Source organism: Corvus cornix, chromosome 2 (assembly GCF_000738735.6).
Source record: "Corvus cornix cornix isolate S_Up_H32 chromosome 2, ASM73873v5, whole genome shotgun sequence".
NCBI lineage: Eukaryota > Metazoa > Chordata > Aves > Passeriformes > Corvidae > Corvus > Corvus cornix.
The window spans coordinates 95,343,623-95,364,911 of record NC_046333.1 but is presented as its reverse complement, the minus strand read 5'-3'; the positions used below and the strand labels follow the sequence as shown (position 1 = coordinate 95,364,911).

At 41.4% G+C, this 21,289-nt stretch overlaps 1 protein-coding gene across 1 annotated transcript; it reads right to left on the bottom strand.

The window, feature by feature from the left end:
* Nucleotides 1-1,718: 1,718 nt before the first annotated feature.
* On the bottom strand, nt 1,719-17,809 carry LOC104685895 (cytochrome b5). The gene is made up of 5 exons (XM_039549356.1): nt 17,591-17,809; nt 7,893-8,021; nt 6,203-6,232; nt 3,651-3,685; nt 1,719-2,791 (listed from the first exon to the last, which is right to left on the bottom strand). Exons 1-5 carry the CDS (start codon nt 17,732-17,734, stop codon nt 2,713-2,715), a joined length of 417 nt encoding a protein of 138 aa, XP_039405290.1. The 5' UTR covers nt 17,735-17,809; the 3' UTR covers nt 1,719-2,712.
* Nucleotides 17,810-21,289: the final 3,480 nt, after the last annotated feature.

The following is a 21,289-nucleotide window of genomic DNA, read 5'->3' as shown; positions in this document are numbered from 1 at the left end:
GAGAAAACGCTGTAATACTACTAAACGTTCTCTATGTTTTGTGCACAGATACAGCTCATTCATTCTCACTGAATTTCAGGTAACAGTCATTGCCAACCCTGCAGAAAATCTAGGAACAGTTTTACTTCAAATACCCACAAATTCATAAACACTATTTTACCCTCAGTAGTCAAAGATACAGAAAATAAAAACAGCACCCTTGCATTTTTTCTCTCTGAATAGAATCTGTGATCAGCTTCCATTTGCCTAGCTTTCACCCCCCTGCCACCTTCTCTCTAGCCTTCTGCAAAATCATTACTGCAGCACTGATGACTAGGGAAAGGCATCGGACCAGCGTGACGGAGCAAGTAAGCCGGGGAAACGAACAGCACACTATTTTTCCCTTGTCATCTCGGAGGGAACAAATGAACAAGTTGTGCTGGCTTTACTCCACAGACACCAAGAAGCAGCCAAGGCCATCTCCATTTAAGGGGGAGCTCTCCATCACTGCGCATTCTTGCGAACAGAGGACAGGCAAATAACGGGCAAAAATGCAATGCCCAGATAATTTAAGGCAGTGTAAACATTGCAAGGTTGTACAAGTAGACAATATGACAACTGGTTTAAAGCATCAATCACTAAAGCCAGCCTCTTTAAAAAAATTAGTATTTATTATCAGACAATTAGAGCAAATTCTTTCAGATTAGATCTGTGGACAAAGGACTTTGGTCTGAGAAGAATGCAGACTGTCAAATCTTTTCTTTTTGCTGTCACACTGTAAAAAACATTGACTACACCCTCAACTCACTTGCTTTTTCAATAGCACAGTCATTCATTCCTCACCACACCCATATACACTTTCTCTTCTATTCATACTTAGAAGCTAAAGTCACATAAAAAAGTTCTATATGACGCCTCTAAGGAAAGCAGCTCTAACCTTAAGAGTATTAAAAAGGAAAATAAGCCTGATCATTTCTCTAGTTTAGATCTATCTCTGTTTACAAAATCAGTTTACATTTAAAAACCCAAAAGGATTCTGAGAAACAACTTGTATCCACACCAGTGGAGTGCACATCTACATTAGCATTTTTACTTCTATCAGTTTGTGAAGCACTCCCTACTTATCTACACTCACCATGCTTCTGGTTCACATTGTGGAAATTCCTTGCACATGCCAGCTTAACTACTTTTACGTGGCACTGAGCTTCCATAGTTACTCCAGGGAATTGCATAAATATGAAGTATATAGGACCCAAACAGAGCTCCATCATATTAAAACTCCGACATACACAGCATGGAAAAAAAAGCATTTCACAGCAAGTGTTTCACATTACAGATCCACTTTAATTGCACTGCCCTATCTGCTGATGTGGACATACTTATCCATCTGAAATTCTTGTACAGAGGAAGATAAGCTTTCTAAAGTTGTCCTTTTTTTTTTTTTTCCCCATCACCTAGATATCTGAACTCAACTGTTGTTTTAAAAATTAAATTTGATTTGTGATTCTAAACACCAACCCTGAGTTATTATATCCTTTTTAAAGGATATCTATAAAAATACCAATAAAGCTTGAATTTTTAAACTCTGTTTCACCACGTGCTAAGGACAAGCCGTGGCAAAAACAGGACAAAAGCTAGTGCTTGATACGGAGCTGATGGGATCTACTGTAAGTGCACTTCTGAGAAGTCCCCCAATAGGATATCCCTTTCAAGGCCTTCAAAGAATTTGGAAATGAAGGTGTAAGCATTTAAAACTTTTATTCATGATTTACATATGACTAAAAATGTTCACCACAAAATGCATACTTACAGTTATCTTGTATTTAGCAGTGAAAATAGTCACCTCCTCATGGTAAAGCACCAAAGCACATCACAGAAGAGTCAGAAATAGATTTATCAGTTTTTTCCCTTAACAATGTACTTGACAAAATTGAAGATTTTATTGAAGGCTAAAAGTTCCAGAACAAATTCTAGTCACCTGAGTGTTTGGCAGGAACAGTACTATTTAGTAGCAGGTTTTGGTTTTTTTTTTTTTTCAAAAAAAAGGCAGAAAAAAGTAAGAGCTATTTTTCACAAAAATGAGACAGACATAATTGGGTCAAACACTGAGTTTCATATTTCACCTGAATTTTTCAATGGGAGACAAACAGAACAGTTTGCTAATAGGAGTATGTACAACAGCTGTAAGAGCAGTTGTAAAAAAAATGGAAAAAACCACAGCTCACTATAGCTGTTTGGTACCTATAACTCCACTCAGTTTTATTCATTACATTTAACTTGCATTTCATTCATACTGCATTTAAGAAGACAACAAGATTTTTTTAAGTTAAGTTGTGCACATGTACACAGTTTTGGTAGTCTTTTAAAGCTGTAAAATATATATGTAAAGAGAGTCCTAATGACCCTATTACAGATTGAAGAGAAATAACCAGAATCAGTGTTACTTACAAAACAATATTCTAGCACAGAAACCAATACAGTTATCAAATAATTCATTAGAGAATAAAAGTGTTGTACAAAAAGAGAAATGCTGCCTTTTTATCACTTCACAGCAGCATATACGAAGGCAACATTAAGAAAAGTGCACAGCAGAAAAAGAATTGTTTCGTTTTTCTGAAAATCCTGAATTTTTCTTCAGACATCAGGCTTTTGTCCAGAAAGATATTGGGTTAGGGTTTTTTGTGTTTTCTCCCAGAGAATGTACTCTTCTTGCATTACTTCTCAGTAAGGCGCTTACTCTGACATGTAGGAACGATACATCAGGGCCACGATAATTGCTGCTATTGCCGGGATCACCCAGTTGGACCATGAGCTAAAAGGGAAGTTTTTGAAAAAGCAGTTTAGGAAGTGACAATCAGCAAGTTATAAGAAGAAAAAAAAAGGTCATTGCTTAAAGAAGTCCTTCCTCCCCACTCCAATGAATACTTCAAATTCAGCGCAACAGAACACCTGGATTGGCCAGTAATACTCTATAGACAACTGAAAAAGCTTGTACAGTTAAGGCTTTGTACTAGAGCTTACAAGAAGTTTGCTTACTAGAGAAGAGTAAGACCCTAGATACATTTAAAGTCATGGTGTCCTGCCCAGAATATCATTCATTCAAAAGCCATTTAAGTAGCAGCATCACATGACACTTCTAAGCAGCCAAACTCCCCACCCAGAGGGTCATGGAAGAGTCCTCTGAGGCTTCAGCAGTAGGCCACTGTCAGCAGGTTATAACTTTGGAATACCACTGAATCCAACTTTGTAAAGTGTTTTTCAGTCCCCTCCCAATTCTGACCGATCTTCCTTCTTATCTACAGAATCCTGTTATTTCCCTTAGGTGCAACAGTGGTAGCAAATTTTAAAAGTGAGGCATCCATGTCAGTAAGTTGGCAATGGCACTAAGTGTCTTCCCTTCATGTGGCAGGCTCCAGAAATAAAGGCCTGTGCAAAACAAACCATTTGGTAGATATTGACACCTGTCAATGTGAGAAAAGCATCTACCTAGTAAGCTGACACACTGGTAAAGCGGTACATAGACGGCAGCTTGCACTTTACACAGAACAGAAATTTTCATGCACCACCCCCCAACATCTCAGCTTTCAGCAGATAAAAGCTATTCAGCTTTCTAAGCTTCAGAAACACAATCATGAGGAACTTCAAGTTTGACATCAGATGTCATACTGTACCTGGAAGTAGACTGAGCAGTGGTAATAAGAGTTTCCTGGAAAGCAAAGCATAAGAAGATATTACTTCAGGAAGACAACCCACTCCATCTTAACTAGCCCCACAGTTTCTCAAAACTCATCAAGTGGGACTAATTCAGAAACAACTCAGTGCATGCATTTGGGAAGCATTTTCTCCTAATTCCTACAGCAGTTCTGTTGTATTATAAGGTCACCAGCAGCAGTTTCTACCACCAACATTGCATCAAGTTTCTAAAACAGTATCAACAAGAAGAATTTTGCTTCAAGTTTTCTATGAAGCTAACTGCAACCTCAGGTAACATTTGAGAAGTTTTAGTCACCTAAAAGACAAAAATCCTTTACTTGACTAAAATCTAATTGAAAGGACTCTGAATGATTTCACAAATATTTTTTCTATCAAAACTACATTAAAAAAGCTACTAATTTACATCTACAAGGCTTATTAAACTCAGGGGTTTTAGTGGGGTGTTTCAGACTATGTAAGAATCAAATCAAATTGTTATAGCTGTTATAGCTATATTGATTTGGATTTCTTGTTCAGTTTCCATAGGAAAAGCAGCACTACAAGGTCAAATCCCAGTTGGGCACGTGTGCATGGTTTATATGAAGAGATATTAATTTGAATAACTCTAATTGTGCATGACCCTAAGTGCATTTTAAAGATCCAAGCATTAAAACTCTACCTAAATTTAGTGGTACAAGATCAGTCACTGCAAAACTACTTGCTTCGGTATCAGAACATTTGCAATTAATTTAAAGACAAGGGGATTTCCAACACCCTCTCAGAGGTTTAAGCACGCTACTTTTGCAAGCACCCAAATCATCCTAGGTTAACACATGCAAATACCGTGCGTAAAAGAATATGACTCAGAGATTACATCTCTTTTGCTTTTGTGAACATCTCAATGAAAAACTAACCCCAAAGCCAAACAGCATGGAGGAATAGGTGCCCACATTATCAAGGCTAACACCTTCTGTAACAGACATGCCACATCCAGGCCCAGGGGATGGCTCCCCCCACATCAAGACAGTAACAGAAATATGGCCCAGCTCATAAAAACTTAATTTTAAACTCCACGACACTGGACATGTGCACTGAGGGTACTTTAAACACAGTACGAGGACAAGAAGGACATTTGAAAGCCCAAGGCCTTCTGACAGCTCCTAGAGAGACAGGGCACAGAACCTACATAACTTGTCCCATACCCACCCAGAGTATAATGCAAAATGAAACTGTCTTTCTACAGCCACCCATCCTGCTGCAGAAAAGCATCCCAACTTCCTTCTGGAATGATGGAGAACAAGCGTAGTGTAGGTAGCTATGCAGATACATCTTAACTCCCACCTGACTATGCACTGGCCCAACTAATATTCTAAGCACTTCAGTTTGGTAAATTCCTGTGAGCTTACTCAGAGGATTATCTGCTACAACTTGCACTAGGCAGCCTGTTCTCAGTTGCATTTATCATTACTGCTCTTACAGCTTAAGTGTAAACTGCCCTGAATTTCAAAAGAAATCTGAACAGCAGATACTGTTCTTGGTGGGAAGAAGCTCAGAATTCCAATCACTATTCCATTTCTTATTTTTATTAGTATACTAATGCCAGGCCTTAATAATAAAATTAATAACTGGTATAGTGAGCACTTCAGTGCAAGTATATATATATATATATATAAAATTTTCCTCCTTTCCTTTAACTAATTCATGTCATTGGAAGATCTTACAAAAGTGATTACTTCTAAGAAACAATCTGTCAAAACAGCAAGATTAAGATCTTATTCTTACTAAGCTTCATTTAAAAATAATTTTCTAAGTATGCTGCTGTACTTGTAAGCCCAGTGCAAACATCCTCTCTGAACACAGCGGCAGCAACTGTACAAATTAATCCCTGAAGCACCTTCTCCCTTAAAGGACATATGAATTTTATGAGTTTGATAGCTGAGTGCCAACACAGATTAATTCTATTAAGGATGGAAAAAACCATTAGAAAATAAGTGCAATACTGCATTGATAGGACACTCAGCAGAATCTACTGAAATAGTCAAGAAGTAAACAGTAATTTCACCTTGAAAAGGGTTCACAATTGCAATTTAACTGATTTATGATACACTGAACGCCTCTACATTCTTGATCTACTAGCATGACAGATATATTGTTAAGCATCACATTTTTCCTCCCACAAACACTTATTACTTTAATCTGTTCAACCAATAAACTGGTTTTTTGTTTTGTTTTTTTTTTAAACTAAACACTAGAAGACCACTGACTGATTCTAGTCACCTTTTTGCTATAGTATAATGCCATTACACTTAGTAACCTCCTGGTATGAAGCCACACAAATTAAAGAAAATAACAGTTAAGGGGAAGAATAATTTGAAGCAGTATCAATGGGTCGAAGATATTTATAACCTGAAACATCACGCTTAAACGGAATTATTTCTGTTTCTGGCGGCATACCATTTATACACAGACACTCAGACGCTGTCTGTAATTCCTAAAAGAAACAATGTGGCATTTCAAGAAACACACTTACTGTTGGTTTCTGAAGCTTGGCTCTGTCATCCTGCAAGAAAAACAAGCAAGAAACATTTAGACAAAATCCGAAAGCATTAAAAACAAAACCAAACCCATACCATTTATCACTAAATTCAGTTTGCAATTCATTCTGTTAATGTGTAAGCAAGTATTTTTCCCTAGGTAACAACAGACTTGCAGGAGAGCGGATGTCAGTGATTAATTTTGAGCTAACATAAACAAGATCGATCACTTCCTTAAATAATACTTCCCAGTATGCAACAAAAGTAAAACTTGAGCCTCCAAAAAATTTCATTGTTCTTTGTGCCCACGTTTATACCTTTCCTTTGTCTCCAGAGAATACATAACCTTAGCTTATACATAGATTGCAATCATATTAATTCCACTTAGTGTACTTGTATTATCAGGTAAAGTCAACTAACTGGTTGTGGTCCAATGTCCACTGGACCAAAGGTCCCAAATTCTATGGATCTTTCATAAACTCAAAGTTCTCCTTGGCACAGTCATATTCACTGCAAAAAAGCCCAACAGTACATAATCCTGTCAGTGCTGTATTTGTACATTAAACTACCAAGCTGTTTGTTTCATATCAAATGAAAACAGGCACTTGCCAAACAAGGAAGAACTGGACTGATAGCCAGGCTAAGAACATTAGTGGCATCAGAAATAGATGGCAAGCCTGCAAAGCCACAAATGTGCATCAGGGCCAAGTTACTTCTCATTAGGAGAAGCTACACGATCAAGAGACAACCTGAGACAAACAAGACTGGGAATCTTACTGTGAAATAGGCTACTCAAAACAGTGATTTTTACCCCAAATGCAGGACAAAACATACATGAAACAAGAGGAGAAGAGAAGAGGCAGGAATGGGCAGTAGAACAGATGGGCACACTAGCAGCCTAAACCTCAAAACAGGGTCTTTCAGCTATTAAGATGCAGGAGAGTTTAACTATGGCCTAGTTGAAGGAAGCCAAGGCAGCAGCTCTGTAGCTAGAAAGAAATGCTTCAAAACTTAAGACAGCAGAAAGGTGCTTGTTAAACGTACGGGAAATTGTATGGACAGTATAGAAAAGAGGAAGTGACAGATGATCCAGTGGGAACTGATCATAAACAACCCTGACAACCACAAGGAGGGAACCATCATACAGCTAAAAATGGCAGGAGCCAGAGAGGGGAAGACAGAGCAACAAACTGGAAGTACAATGTTTATAATAACCATTTTCTAAACATATATATGAAGAGCCAGGATTGTACTTTTAGATACAGATGGAAGCCTGGCAGATACATATTTACAATGGTGAAAGCATGAAAGTGGTTGTTAAGTAGTCATTTGGCATAAGAAAAGGTCTAGACATTCTGACATACCACCTTCAGGGGTTACGGAGTCTCATTAGAAAGCTGACAGGGGTACATCAGAAATGACATGATTCCATATTCAGTTTATTCAAGAACTAAGCTGTAAGACAATTTAAATCACCAAAAGATGTGACCATCCTTATGCTGCACTAATCATATCCCTTCAAGCTGAAGGAACTATCTCAAACCTAGGTCCATCCACAAACAGCTGCAGGACCGGCATCCAACCAAACGAGCAGTTTTTCTCGACTTTAAAGTAATTACCAGACAAGTAACTAGATGCAAAAACAGTATAGTAAACACAAAAGTAAGGACACTATCATATACTCACAGGATGAAGTTCCCCAACAATGAAGGATTCTGACATTGCCCTTGCATCTGTGGAATGGCCAACATCTTCAAAGTTCTCAGTAGCATCTCCTCCAGCTTGCTCCCTAAGGACCTCTTCACCTCCTGGGTGCTGCAATTTTTAATGAGTTTGAATTTGTTAGTGAAATACATTTCATATTCTAGAAATGGAAATTCTACATTTTTACATTTCTAAAATTAAAAAAAAAATCAGCTTCTAAACTTTCTAGAGCAAACGTAAGCCTTTCTGAATAACTAGAGAGCTTTATGTACTCTCTGAAGCCAAAACCAAGAAAGCTAAGTCCCTATTTCATTGGCAAAGAAGCAATAAGAGGCATTACCCCTTGCAACTAAAGCATTTAGAATGTTGTGTGGGAATCAGTCTGTATTTTAAAGCCCAACTATTATCTGAAGTTACATTCTGTGTTTTCACTTCTTTAGGAAATGTGTATTTTTCATCCAAGCAATGCTTTATAAAGCAGAAGGATAAAAGCCAAAAGGTAGAAGCTGCAGCAAGAACATTCCAGGAAGATAAAACAAAAAATCTGTTCACAAGAAGCACAATCAAGCATTGGCAAAACAGGCTGGCAAGGTTCTAAGGAACCTAACCTTCTAGTTAATCCTGGTTTCAGCTGGGGGCTACGCCAGATAACTTTAAGGGGCCTTTCCAAAACAAATTATGGTACAAATATCAAGTTTGCCAGATACTTTGGAAGTGTTTAAGCACAACTGAAAGCCCATTCAAGACCCCAGAATAGCAATTTGGTTTTCATAGACTATGGAATCCCAAAACCACATTGCTGATAAAACCCCTGAGGATGCAGAGAAGTCATCTCCCAGTATCTTCTAATACCTCAATCTATCACCATTCCCTTAACATAAACCCCTGTTCTCCATTAACTTTTATTTTCCTCAGGATGCACTTTGGGGATTTTATGAAGTTCTACATTTCTGTCTATCTATCAAATAACTGCCTGTATATACTGCAAGATCTATCACATCTTCTAGTCCAGTGCATTTCCTCAGCTCCAAGTTACTCATTTATGTAACAGGTAACATGCCATAAAAATTCACCACTCAACTTTCAAGTAGGAAACTACTACATAAACATTGGGAATGATTAGGTAAGCAACTTGAAAGCACTTGCTAGTACTGCCTTGGATTAACGTGACCATGGAATAGATATTAGCACTTTACCAGCAGCAGAGGAAATAAAAGGCTTTGGAGCCTCAATTCAATTTTTAATGCTTCTGACTACAGGATATAAAATTACAGAAACTAGGCAAAACATCTACTATTTAGAGTCATCTTGTGGGGAGCACAGCTGACCAAAGCCCACAGATTAAAGAAATGGCATAAACATTTCTACTAGTCTAGGCAATTCAGGTTAGCACTTACTTCAAATCCATTAATCTCCTATCAAACCTTCTCTTCTAACAAAAACAATATTTGTTTATACAGATGAAGCAAACTACTACTATGAGCTTCCCACTGTACCAGAACTCCAAAACTTGAATCTTTGCATTAAAGGCAGACATTTAACAGATTAAGGAAGTTGAGGAGGAAAAAAAAAACCACAAAAACCCCCAACAAAACACTTTTTAAAGAGCCAAGATACCACAGCTATTAGGGTAAAGGCTCCCTACCATGACTAAGCAAAAGCGAGATTAAGCAACTGATAGAGAGATTAGATGCAGCAGCTGAGCCAAAAAAAGTTAGAAGAGTACAAGCAGAGTAAAGATTATGCAAGCAACCTGCAAATATGGCATGCTTACCAAAGTCCTGTCCTTGAATCCATTCTGCTAAGTACTCAGGAAAAGGACGGGACAAAAGTTGAGAGAACACTCAAGTTCAATGCCTTGAAATGGCACTTAAACTGAACTTGGGTCTAACCAGCACTCCCAGACATTGTCTCAACTAAACCTTCATGGAATTTCTTCAGCAATGTGGGTTTGAGTTTTTTAATACCATGCTAAAGAATTGTGCCCCCCAAAATAGAAAATTATATGTACCAACTTCAGCAGAAAAGGTGGCACAACTCCTTGGCAAACATGCTTAACAAACAAGGTATCAACAAACAGCAAAAGGCCCCAAAGTTAAACTACCCATAAAGCACCAGCACCAAAAGTGGTATGTAAACTCAAGCATTGCACTGAAACCAAAGGCCACTCACACAAACACATAAAATACCAGTTACTCCAGCAAGTCATCAAGATCACATGGTTTACACTAGCTCACAAAAAAAAAATCCACCATCCAGCCAAACAAGTGAATACCTACCAATGTAACTGCATCTACATTAAAATTACTTCACGGAGTACTTTAACAGACTACTTGCAGGTTGCCAGCTACAAATGATCATGTACCAACTTGCGTTCCCAAATCCCTCCCTTGTGACACTACAAAGCAATCACGTAGCTATGTGGGCAGCACCACAGAGGCACTCCAGCTTTTCTCTGTAGAACTAGTTTTTGGTCTAATTAGCAACTGATCCCTCTGTCTAAAAAACCACAATATTAGCATCAAGACAGCGGCAGCAACCAATCCTCTCTACCAAGCCTCTGACTATCACAGATCAGCTGAAAAGGACAAATTCACCCTGACCTCTGGCACTACAGCTGGAAAACTGGTATTATTTTTTATGACATGAGCAAGGCTAAGTACAGACAATCACACACAGAATTCCAAACTTAAGCCACCTACCAGATAATGTTAATAATAACCTACTAGACATTGATGGAAGGACTTTGAAGCTAAACACTTTGCTTTTAGCTGCCACCTCTGCTTAACCATATGAACTTACAAACCCTCTGTAAATAACTGGCACATAATTCATGCAATTAATGAACAGAGTTCACCTCACCTAATGAAAGAGAGCAACTGTAATGCCTCACACAAAGGGCAAGAACTGACTTTTCTATCAAAAGATGAGCATCTTTCATGGTTGGATGAGCTTCCCAAAGCTTGTTTATACAAGGCCTTTGTTCACAATTCTGTCTGGTAAACAAAGCCTGCTACCAGAACTGCTACTTTAATGAAGATCCTCTGGATAGACCCTGGAACTGGAAAGCCCACAAGGCTATACAGATAGTAGTAACTCCTAAACCAAAATCCTGTTGATAAAAGTAATTGAAGAGTTCTTGCAGGTAAAACTGTAGTTCAAGGGAAATGAAGAAGCTTTTGATGATAAATTAAGATAGCCTAGCTCATTCCTAGGACATTCCCAATATAATAAATAATCTAAGTTACAGGAATAACAGATGCCTATATAGAACCAGCATTAGCACAGACCACAGACTAATTCCTAACAGCAGCACATTAGAAAGTTTTAGATAAGGCAAATAAGCAGTTAATCTTGCTGCTCTCATCTGGGTCAAAAGTCCCTTTTACCTCATCCTGAATGCCACCTTTTCTCCCCCCTGCTATAGTCATTTTGATTTCTCAGTGTCATAGTTCAAGACTCTATTAAAGGATAGCTACCTTAATTTGCAAGTCCTGTGCCCTCTCCCTTCCTATACAGGGGGAACAAAATCTAGGGTCCAATCTAACTTTCAGGGAGATCAAAGGTCTCTGTTAGTGGCAGTTTTATAAACTCACATTTCACTGTCTGCACTACAGGAATGAAAAGCAGAAAGGGGGCAGTGGCAGAGCCAGGAACACCCAGAGAACCTCAGCCTTAATATGCAGGACAGACAAATGCTTGCTTATTTCACGGGCATTTTTATGTAGTCTGAAAAGAGTCCTCCAAATTATTTCTATTATCAATTCTGGTCCTGGAACTTAAATAGTCTGCTCATATAAAATATCAGGAGCCTAGGTAAGAAGATCTCTCTCTGACAGTTTATTTTTGAAAACTATCATTAGGCTTTTAGATGAAGTGCAAAAGAAATATCCAGTAGCTTGGTGCCTGCCCTGATTGCAGTTAGGATAGAGTTCCATTTTCTTCTTGGAAGCTGGTACAGTGCTGTGCTTTGGATTCAGTACAAGAATAATGTTGATAAGAAACTGATGTTGTTGCTAAGTAGCACTTACCCTAATTCAAGGACTTCTCAATGTCCCATGCTCTGCCAGCATGAAGGTGCACAGAAGCCAGGAAGGTGCACAGCCAAGACAGCTGGCCAAAGGTATTCCATACCACAGAACATCATGCCCAGCAAACAAACTGGGAGGAGTTGGCTGGGAGCTGCAGCTCGCTGCTTGGCAATGGGCTGGACATGGTTAGCATCTCTTTTTGTCTCCCTTTTTATTGTAGTTACTATATTTTATTTTAGTTATGAAACTTTTTTTATCTCAATCCACACATTTTATCTTTTTTCCCTGATTCCCTTCCCCATCCCACCAAGGGGCTGTGGGGAGCAGTGAGCAAGGGGCTGCAGGGCACTGAGGTTAAACCACAACAGTGCCCATTTCCCCACTTACAAAACAGTTACAGCTTGCAGAGATTTGCATAAAAGTGCTAAGAAGTGCTATTTTTCAAAGCATTTTCAAATTCTCCTGCAAGCTTCATCAGGGCTTAAGGAAGCGTTAACACTGGGTTTAACCTGCAAACTGCAAGGTTCTGCAGTAACAATTCCCACGTTTCACTCGCAGACTTCAAATGTGCCAATACAGGCATCTTTCACTGCAAGCTGATCATGACTTTAAACATGGAAGGCATTATGCTACTCCTCCCCAACACCATCACACTGAATGAATGTAACTTATTGCCACATAGGGGAGAGAACATTTTTCATCCTGACGCAGTAAAACAATATTTGCTTTTAGCACTTTATTCGATCAGTCTTACAAAACACATTTAGTGGGAGCTGTCCATTCCAGGAAAAGTTTAGAAAAAGTGCTATGGAAGCACAAGTTCATACCTTCTGGAAAAAAAAATTATTTACCAATTTTTTTGCTGTATTCTCAGACTACCAACAATTGAAGTAACCTAAACAAAGTCTGTATTAGATTAATATTAAATGCATACCACAGTTGGTTTTCAGAACAAGAAACTCTTCTCTAGTAGAGATATTTCTATACATGTCAGCTTTTTTGCCTAGCTTAAGGAATCCAATCAAGTTCCCACAAGAACCTCACCACAACAGCAAGTAAATCAAGATACAGATCGTTCATTTTAATAGGTCCAGCTACTCTTGTTTATCTCATTAGATTGATGTCAAAACCTGTCTAGAGGGATGACTTTATTAAAATTATGGGGAAATACTATAGAGCATTGCCAACATACTCTCTCCATTCATTGACATTTAATGTTATTAATATATGTAATTAGCTACAATGCAGATATAGCCATGACATCCTGCTGTGAGTACACAAGCACTTCTAGTAGCTATTTTCCTTTAAATGACATAGGATCTTATCCTGGTTTCAGCTGAGATACAGTTCATTTTCTTCTCAGTAGCTGGTACAGTACAGTGCTTTGGATTTAGCATGAGAATAATGCTGTTAATAAACTGATGTTTTGGTTGCAGCCAAGTAGTGCTTACCTATGTCAAGGACTTTTCAGTGTCCCATGCTCTGCCAGTGAGGGAGCATGGCCAGGACAGCTGACCCGAACTGGCCAAAGGGATATTCCATACCTTAGCATGTCATGCTCCATCCATAAACTGGAAGGAGTTGGCCATGAGCCACCAATCACTGCTCAGGAACAGGCTGGGCATTGGTCAGCGAGTGGTGAACACGTGTATGATGCACCATTTGTTTCTGTTGGGTTTTATCCTTCTCTCTCCTTATCATTATAACTATTGTTATTACATTTACTTTATTTCAACTATTAAACTGTTCTTATATCAACCCAAAAAAACTGACCTTTTTCTGATTCTCCTCCCCAGGAGGGCAGGAGAGCGAGTGAGCCACTTCGTGGTACATGGGTACTCCCTGGGATTAGACCACAAGAGCTGAAGCTAAGGAAAAGGTTTCCCAAAGCTTCTGCAACACAGGTCTGACTGCCTTTAACGACATATGACATAAAAGTTTCTGGTTTCAAGAATACTCTTTCTTGATAAGACCTTTCAAATAATGTATTCTGAAAGCGGAGGTCTCTTGATTTCTTCTTCTAGACTTGGAAAATCAAAGAAAATTCTGAGATGAATATTCAAACTATGAATTTTCCCCAATATCTTCCACTAAAAAAAACAAACCAACCAACCAACCAACAAAACCCCAAACCCTGAGTAAAAAAAGCAGTTGCTGGAATCTTCAGTAACTCCAAGGATAAGATATCAGAGCACACAACTGTTTCCTCCTTCAGCACTTTTTCTATATTTTCTATGATCTTTTCTAAGCCTTGTCCTTTAGGAAACCAAGCTAATATGGATCACACCATGCAAAGCCTCCACTCCTACTCTGCCCTGCTACTCCCAACACATACATGTCACCACCCCCAGCCCATTTACTATCTAACTTCAATCAAGTGTTCACAGAGGCTGATTGTTCCCCAAAACCAAACAAGTTCCACTAAATGTCTGCAAACTCCATGAAGACACAACAACTAGACAGAGGGAGTACAGCCTTTAACTACTGTAATGGAGTGAAAAGCAGCACCACACTTCCACTTGTATTAATACAAGAGCATCCAAGGTGTCTTCAAGACTGAAGCACCACAAAGTTTTCCACTTCGTTATTAATAAGAAAATATTTCCATAGGTTAATGCAGTTATTGGTTTAAGAAATGGGACTGGTGAGCTTAGCTGCTGCTCCCATTTCTTCACTTCCCAGTAAACTGATACTTACGTACTACTTGGCAAGAGCATGAGTGAGGTTATGCTTTAGCAGTGCATCCTTTTTTAATACTACTGGACTTAAATTTCAGTGGCCCACACATAAGTCTTAAAATATGCTAAGCTTTTCTACTCCTGAAAGGAACCGCAAGAAATAAACCTGAGCTTAACCCATAACACTATTGAAACAGTTAACATAATCCCCACTTTGAGAAGGGTTTACTGTACTCTGGAATGAACCTGCAAGAGGCTAGCTCCAATGTCTCCTCAGCTATCACATGGAAATGCCTCACAGTGTCTGACAGTGTCAAAAGAATTAACATAACACTTGATAAGTTAACTAAGTACCAAAAGCATTAAAAAATAAAAGGTTAAATAAGTGCCCTATGAAGTATCTTAGTCCAAGAGTTCCATAACAAAAATCACCAATACAATGAATATTAAAATATCCAAAAATTTTCCCTGGGGCTGTAGCCTCACTTAAGATACTTTGGGTAACTATTCTCAACAATCTCATTCATTATCTCAGAATGTCTTTGAAATTTCAGCTCAAAACCAGCCATGTTCTATTGAAAGCTTAACATGAGGATGAAGTCTGACTTATCTGTACCAGAGCATCTCAAGATATCCCCCAGTTGTCCAAACCCCAACTATTTAAACGCTTACAAAGGGAATTCTTTTGATATGCTGCCGAATTATCAATGCTGTCCTGAAGGATGAAAATGAGATTTTCTTGGAGAAATTTACAGAAGGTGGTGCCTCTTAATATTTTTTAATTTCACCAGATGTACTGAAAGAAGGGGCTGTGCAACTACTTAAACTCAAAAGCTCATGAGATCCTGGATTTTTTTTCTCATGTTAGGTTAGGTTTAGGGTTTTTCTGAGTTGTGGGTCTTTTTGTTGCCGTCTCCTCAATCTGGACAATATACAATACAATTATGTATCAATCAAAACTGATCAAGTTTCCAAAAGACAATTCACTTTTGCAGACTACATGAAAAGCTGTTTTCTCCTCCAGGGCTTCTATAATTAAATTGGCCCTGACTGCATAACCATACAGAGATGTCCATAACTAATGTATGGAGACAACCAGGGGCAGAACTAGATGAAAAATAATGAAGGAAGAGTCAGTAGATCAGTTTCACAATCTGCCTTGCTGAAAAGCCAAACAATTTGCACTGACACACCGCTTAAGAATGAAATACTACCTGTGCCAACACTGCCTTTGAAAAATTGCTTGTCAACCCTCCTTTGCAAAATGTTCAATTTCTCCTGTGAATCGCAAGTGTTTACAAACATAAAAATCAAGATGGGGCTACAGAACTAGTGATGCTTGAAATCTGTCACATCTCTACCTATCGAAACTGTCTTTTTGATGGAATTAATGTAAGTCTACCATACATTTTTAATTGGATGCTAGGTTGCCTTTAGGAAGAGTTTCTTCACAGAAAGAGTGATTAGACATTGGAATGGACTGCCCAGGGAGGTAGCGGAGTCACTGTCCCTGATAGTTTTAAGGAAAGACTGGATGTGGCACTTACTGCCATGGTCTAGTTGATACAGTGGTGTTTGGTCAAAGGTTGGACAACATCTCAGAGGTCTTTTCCAACTTAATTGATCCTGTGATTTTATCTTTGCAGACTGGGAATAGGGAGCAAGGGAGAAAACTCAAAATATCTAAATCCCAGTTCCATTCAATTACCAAAAAAAAAAAAACCTCCACGGTAGTTTTATTTCTGCATCTCCACAGAAGAATGTTTTAGTCCAATAACTAAAATGCTTCTTTACTAACCACGACTATCAACGATTACATCAACTGCTCACTGTCTGTCAGAGATCAAAAACATCAACCGCTAACTGGGGAAGGAAAAAGTCCAACAAAACACAACCAAAGGAATTGAACTTGACTCTAGTGCTCTACACTAGAGTTTGAACTGGTGCAGCTTTGCAGCATCACACTGCATCCCTGCACTGAGTGGATTAGTGCAGCAGTGAGAGCAGCCCTAATTTTCTGAACCTGGCTGCCTGTGTGTAATGCCACATCCTGCAAAAAAAGACCACCCAGGATACACTTATTTGGCAGGCAGGAACACAAGCCGCTGTGACCAAGGCTTTACCAAGGACTGGATATAAGGAAGAATTTTTTTACAGTGACAGTAGTGAGGCATTGGCACAGCTTGCCCAGAGAATGGCCCATTCCTGGAGGTAATCAAAAATAGGGGCTGGGAGTAACCCGGTCTAGTGGAAGCTGTCTCTGCCCTTGGCAGCAGGGCTGGAATAAGATGAGCTTTAACGTCTCTTCCAAACCAATTTTGTCATCCTGTGACTATTAGAGTAACCCGAAGATCTGTGATATTCTGCAGGTTGTGATACTTTCCTTCCACTTTATCAAGTTTCTTTCCTGTTCCAATATAACACACACGATAATAGTGGGAAGAGAGGAGTTGCTGAACTTTTAGTTCACAAGAGAATATGGCTCTGGCTCCCAGCTGAGTCTTCACTTTTAATTCTGTTTTCAGCTGACACACCAAAGCAAGAAGCAGATGGATTCAGGCCCACTCTTGGTACCCAAGATCCACACAGCCAGTCCGCCTATCTGAGCCTCAGTACTGACTCCATTTTCTTTCTCCTTGTCGTCATTTAGTGGAAATTCAAATTCCAAGGCCGAAAGTTTAGGCGGGCGCGGGCAGACAGCGGATGACACCGCAGCGTGCCCGGCACGCTCGGCACTCCCGGGTTTCTCCTGCCCGAGAGGCGCCCGGAGCGCGGGCCCGGCTCGCAGCTCTTCCTCCAGGGCGCTCTCGCGGCACCCAGGGCGGCTCCCGCCGTGCCGCACCCGCGGGCCGGGACAAGCAGACGGGAGCCCGCCAGGTGCACAGCGCGGGGAGCCGAGGAGCGGCCAGCCAGCCCACCCCGCCCCGCGGGGCTCCGGTGCCCTCAGCGTCCCGGCAACGCGGGCACCCACCTCGTCCAGGAACTTGGTGACATCGTAGATGCGATGGTGGATGATGATCCAGGTGCTCTGGCTGTTGTTGTGCTTCTGCACCTCCTCCAGGCGGTAGTAGCGGCCCCGCCACGGCTCCTTCCCCGTCTCGCTGGAGCCCACCATGTCCTGTCCGCTCCTGTCCCACACCGTACACACCACAAACTGCGAGCCCGCACGCCGCCGGGGCCCCGCCGCAGGCCCTATCACCTCCGCCGCGGCCCCGCCCCTCCCGCCCAGTCGGCCTCTCATTGGCGGAGGGAAATGCCACTCAAAGCAGACGGGCAGGCTGGCGGCGGCCGTGGCGGCCGGGGGCGGGACTTTGCCGTCGTGCCCCGCCCCCTCTCGCCGCCTCTCCGCCCTGCCATGTGACCGGCGGGGCGGGACGGGGGCGGTGCCGGGACAGCCCCGGCCGGACGCGGTCGGGCTGCTGTCGGTGCCGGGCTCCCGAGCTGCAGCTTCTCTATTGCTCCCTCCCTGGGGTAGTCACCCCAGCGTTCGCCACCTTTGGCAGAGGCGGGCTGCGCGGCTGCCGGTGTGCGGGGCGACGAGCGAATAATCGCTTACTTGCAACGTAGAACCACACTGGAACGGCTTGGGTTGGAAGGGAACTAGACAAGGTTGTTCAAAATTCGATCCAGCCTGGCCTTGGACACTTCCAGTACAAGAAAGACAAGGAACTACTGGAGAGTGCACAGCACAGGGCCACAAAGATGTTTAGGTGTCTACAGCACTTTTGATGAGGAGAGACTCAGGGAGCTGTCAGACTCTTCAGTGAGACAGGACTAGAAGCAATGTCCGTAAACTAAAGAACAAGAAGTTTCACCTTAACATGAGAAGGGCCTCTAAATTGAGAGTGGCAGAGATGGGCCGGTCAGGGCTGCCCAGGGAGGTCGTGGAGTCTCCCTCTTTGAAGACATTCAAAACCGACCCGTACGTGTTCCTGTGAAGCCTGCTCCAGGCGACCCTGCCTTGGCAGGGGCCTTGGCCGAGATGATCCCTAGAGGTCCTTTCCAACCCTAACAATCTGTGATTTTGTGATTCAGGCTCCCTGGGCAGCCTGTTCCAATGCCTCACCACCCTCGCAGTAAAGATTTTTTTCCAAACAGCTAAGCTGAATTATCCTGGTGCCGCTATGGTAAAGCCGACTGACGCCCCGGCTCGGGGAAGAGCTGCCTGTGCCCGGCTAAAGCGCCTTTGCCGCGGGCACACCCAGCGCCGAGCGCGGTCTGAGTTACACCCAGTCACAACGCGGCTGTGCCGGGGCCCTGGCCAGCGCTGTGACCGCCCGAGCACCCTGCCCTCTCCCGCCGGTGTCCCGGCAGGCAGGGGCTGCCCGGGAAGTCGCACACCCTCGCTGAGCCCGGCAGGCGGCAGTGCCCAAAGGCCGGAGGCGCGCGGCTGCCGCTTTTCCCGCGCAGCCCGTGAGGTGATCCCGGCGGGAGCGCTCCTGCCACAGGTGCGCTCTCACAGCTCCTCAAAACCTCCCGGCTGTCGCAGGAGTCCCTCGCCCTGCCTTGGGACAGTTCTACCGCGGGGCTTGGAGCGAGGCTTCTTCCCTGTGGCACCGCCCTGCTTTGCTTCCAGGTGGGCTGGGGCACAGGGAGCAGCGCCTTCCCCTTCTCTCGGTGAGGCTCTGTCACCAACCCAGCATCCTGTTTCCCTTCAGTTTTGTCTGAGGTAAAACATGTTTCCTTCGCTCTGGTCTTAGATACGTTGGATGGCTTCGCCTGTATTTCAGGCCAGTTTGGATCCGCACATCCTCATGTCACATCCATACACAACCTGGGTCCCTCAGCAGCACTAGCCCCATGGACATGCCCAGGCGTGATTACAGGCTGGATTTGGGATTTTTTTTGTAGTATGAAACTTACCTAGTGTGACCTGTCACCCTTCCTCAGAGCTGGTGCTTAACTTGTGCACCCTGAGCCTGAGTGCAGGACAGCTTCATACTTCACTGAATGCCACCGCCATCTTCACATCCTGCCTCAACTTTTCGGTCAGCCTGACAGTAAGAGTAGCTACTCTCCCTCAGACTGGTGTTGTTCCCAGCTTTAATAAGGAGGCTCTTTATTCCGACTTCCTGGTTGTTACTGAAAATTGCAAATATTGCTGCCAAGCTCTGGGGTTTAGTTGTCTATTCTGACAGAAAAGACAGCGATAGCCATTCCCTGACTGATGTTCTGTTCAGTTTAGCAGCAGCTCAGCGATGGTTTCAAGTTCATGTGCTGTGATTATTGGCATGTTAAGTTGTAATTTCTCCCACACACGTAAAGTCCTCTTGTACAGAGGGCAGTTGTGTTTATTTCCAATGATTTATTATCATTAGTTCTTTCTCAACTGGCAGTTCTGTGTTAACTGCTAATTTTCTCTTTATCCTCTCTCCTGGAGGGAGAAGCCTTTTGCAACCACTCTGTCCCATTAGCTTTTAAGATGTCTGGGAAGATTTAACTTAGGCTTAATACAGCAAGTGGTTCCCACAGGGGAGTCGTCCTCAAACAGCAAGCAGGACACTGGAGCATTGCAGAATGTGTTTTACAACATCTCTGGCACAAAAATCCCCAATAAACCTTATGAAAGCTGAGGACTCAGGTTTTCTTTTCCATGGTTGCATAAGGACAAGGTTTTTTTCTCTTTTGTTTCACATGGTCCTTTCCCTTGAGCTGTAGCTTTTGGAATTGTCTGATGAAGTGATAGTCTTGGCTGGCATTTAAAAAGACTTCTGTTTTTCATGATTGCTGAAAAAAATTGTTTTCCTTTAAGGTAAGAAACAAGAAAACATTATTTCTTTTAAATTACAATTGTAAAACATTCACCTTGTGATTTTTCTAGGGTGTGACTGAGGTTAATCTGTTTAAAGTGTAAAGAAAGCAAAGCAAAATCAGAACAGCAAAGTTATCTTTGACATTTTTCCTGGAAAATATGTTTCCAGTTCATAATTTTTTCATCTGGATTTACAGAATTGCTTTTCAGGTGAATACCTGGTGAGTTCATAAAATTTGGGATTAAAATATTTATTGCTGTCCTCACTGTGCTGGTGAGACCATTTCCCAGAATTGTTTTAGGGTTTGAAGTGGGGAGAAATACTAAACCAGCTTCTTCTGGTGTGCAGTGTTTGTTCCTGGCTTTCTAACTGCTTGACTTTCTTTGAAATACTTTGACTGGAAAAGGTGCTACAGTTAAAAGGTGACTTTTTCTTCAAATAATGAAATGTTAGATTTTTTATTTTGTTCCTAAACATTCTAACTCGTTACACTGAGCCTGGCCTGTGCTGCAAAGCAAAGGAGCACAAAACAGGCACCCCACAAGATGGGTAATATGAATTCCTGTTATTCCCATCCACATGTTATTTGTTAGTACAGCATCAAAGGATCATATTCTTAGTCTGAAATTCTGTTTCTTTGGGTTCTTTTTGGTGGTTTTTAGGAAGTTCCAAAAATTATAGAGTTTCAGCACATATGCTCAGTTGATATGGCGATGAACATACATGTGCTCTGTATTCATTCATCCTTGCCTTTACTCTGAATATTTTGGCTCTTGCAAATAATTATTTTTTCAAGTATAATGAATTACATATAGCAAAAGGATATTCAGCTGTTTTAGCTGACCAAATTATGTTATACTTTCTATGCATTTCTATATATTTCTATATATATATATGTTATTAGGTAAATGAATAAT

What these genes read in the sequence shown, in the direction of transcription:
- LOC104685895 (XM_039549356.1), bottom strand. Translation starts at nt 17,734, where the DNA reads ATGGTGGGCTCCAGCGAGACGGGGAAGGAGCCGTGGCGGGGCCGCTAC. An exon ending in TCACCAAGTTCCTGGACGAG is followed by an intron (nt 8,022 to 17,590) that starts GTGGGTGCCCGC and finishes TAAAAATTGCAG; the next exon opens with CACCCAGGAGGTGAAGAGGT. An exon ending in ACTGCTCAGTCTACTTCCAG is followed by an intron (nt 2,792 to 3,650) that starts GTACAGTATGAC and finishes CTTCCCTTTTAG; the next exon opens with CTCATGGTCCAACTGGGTGA.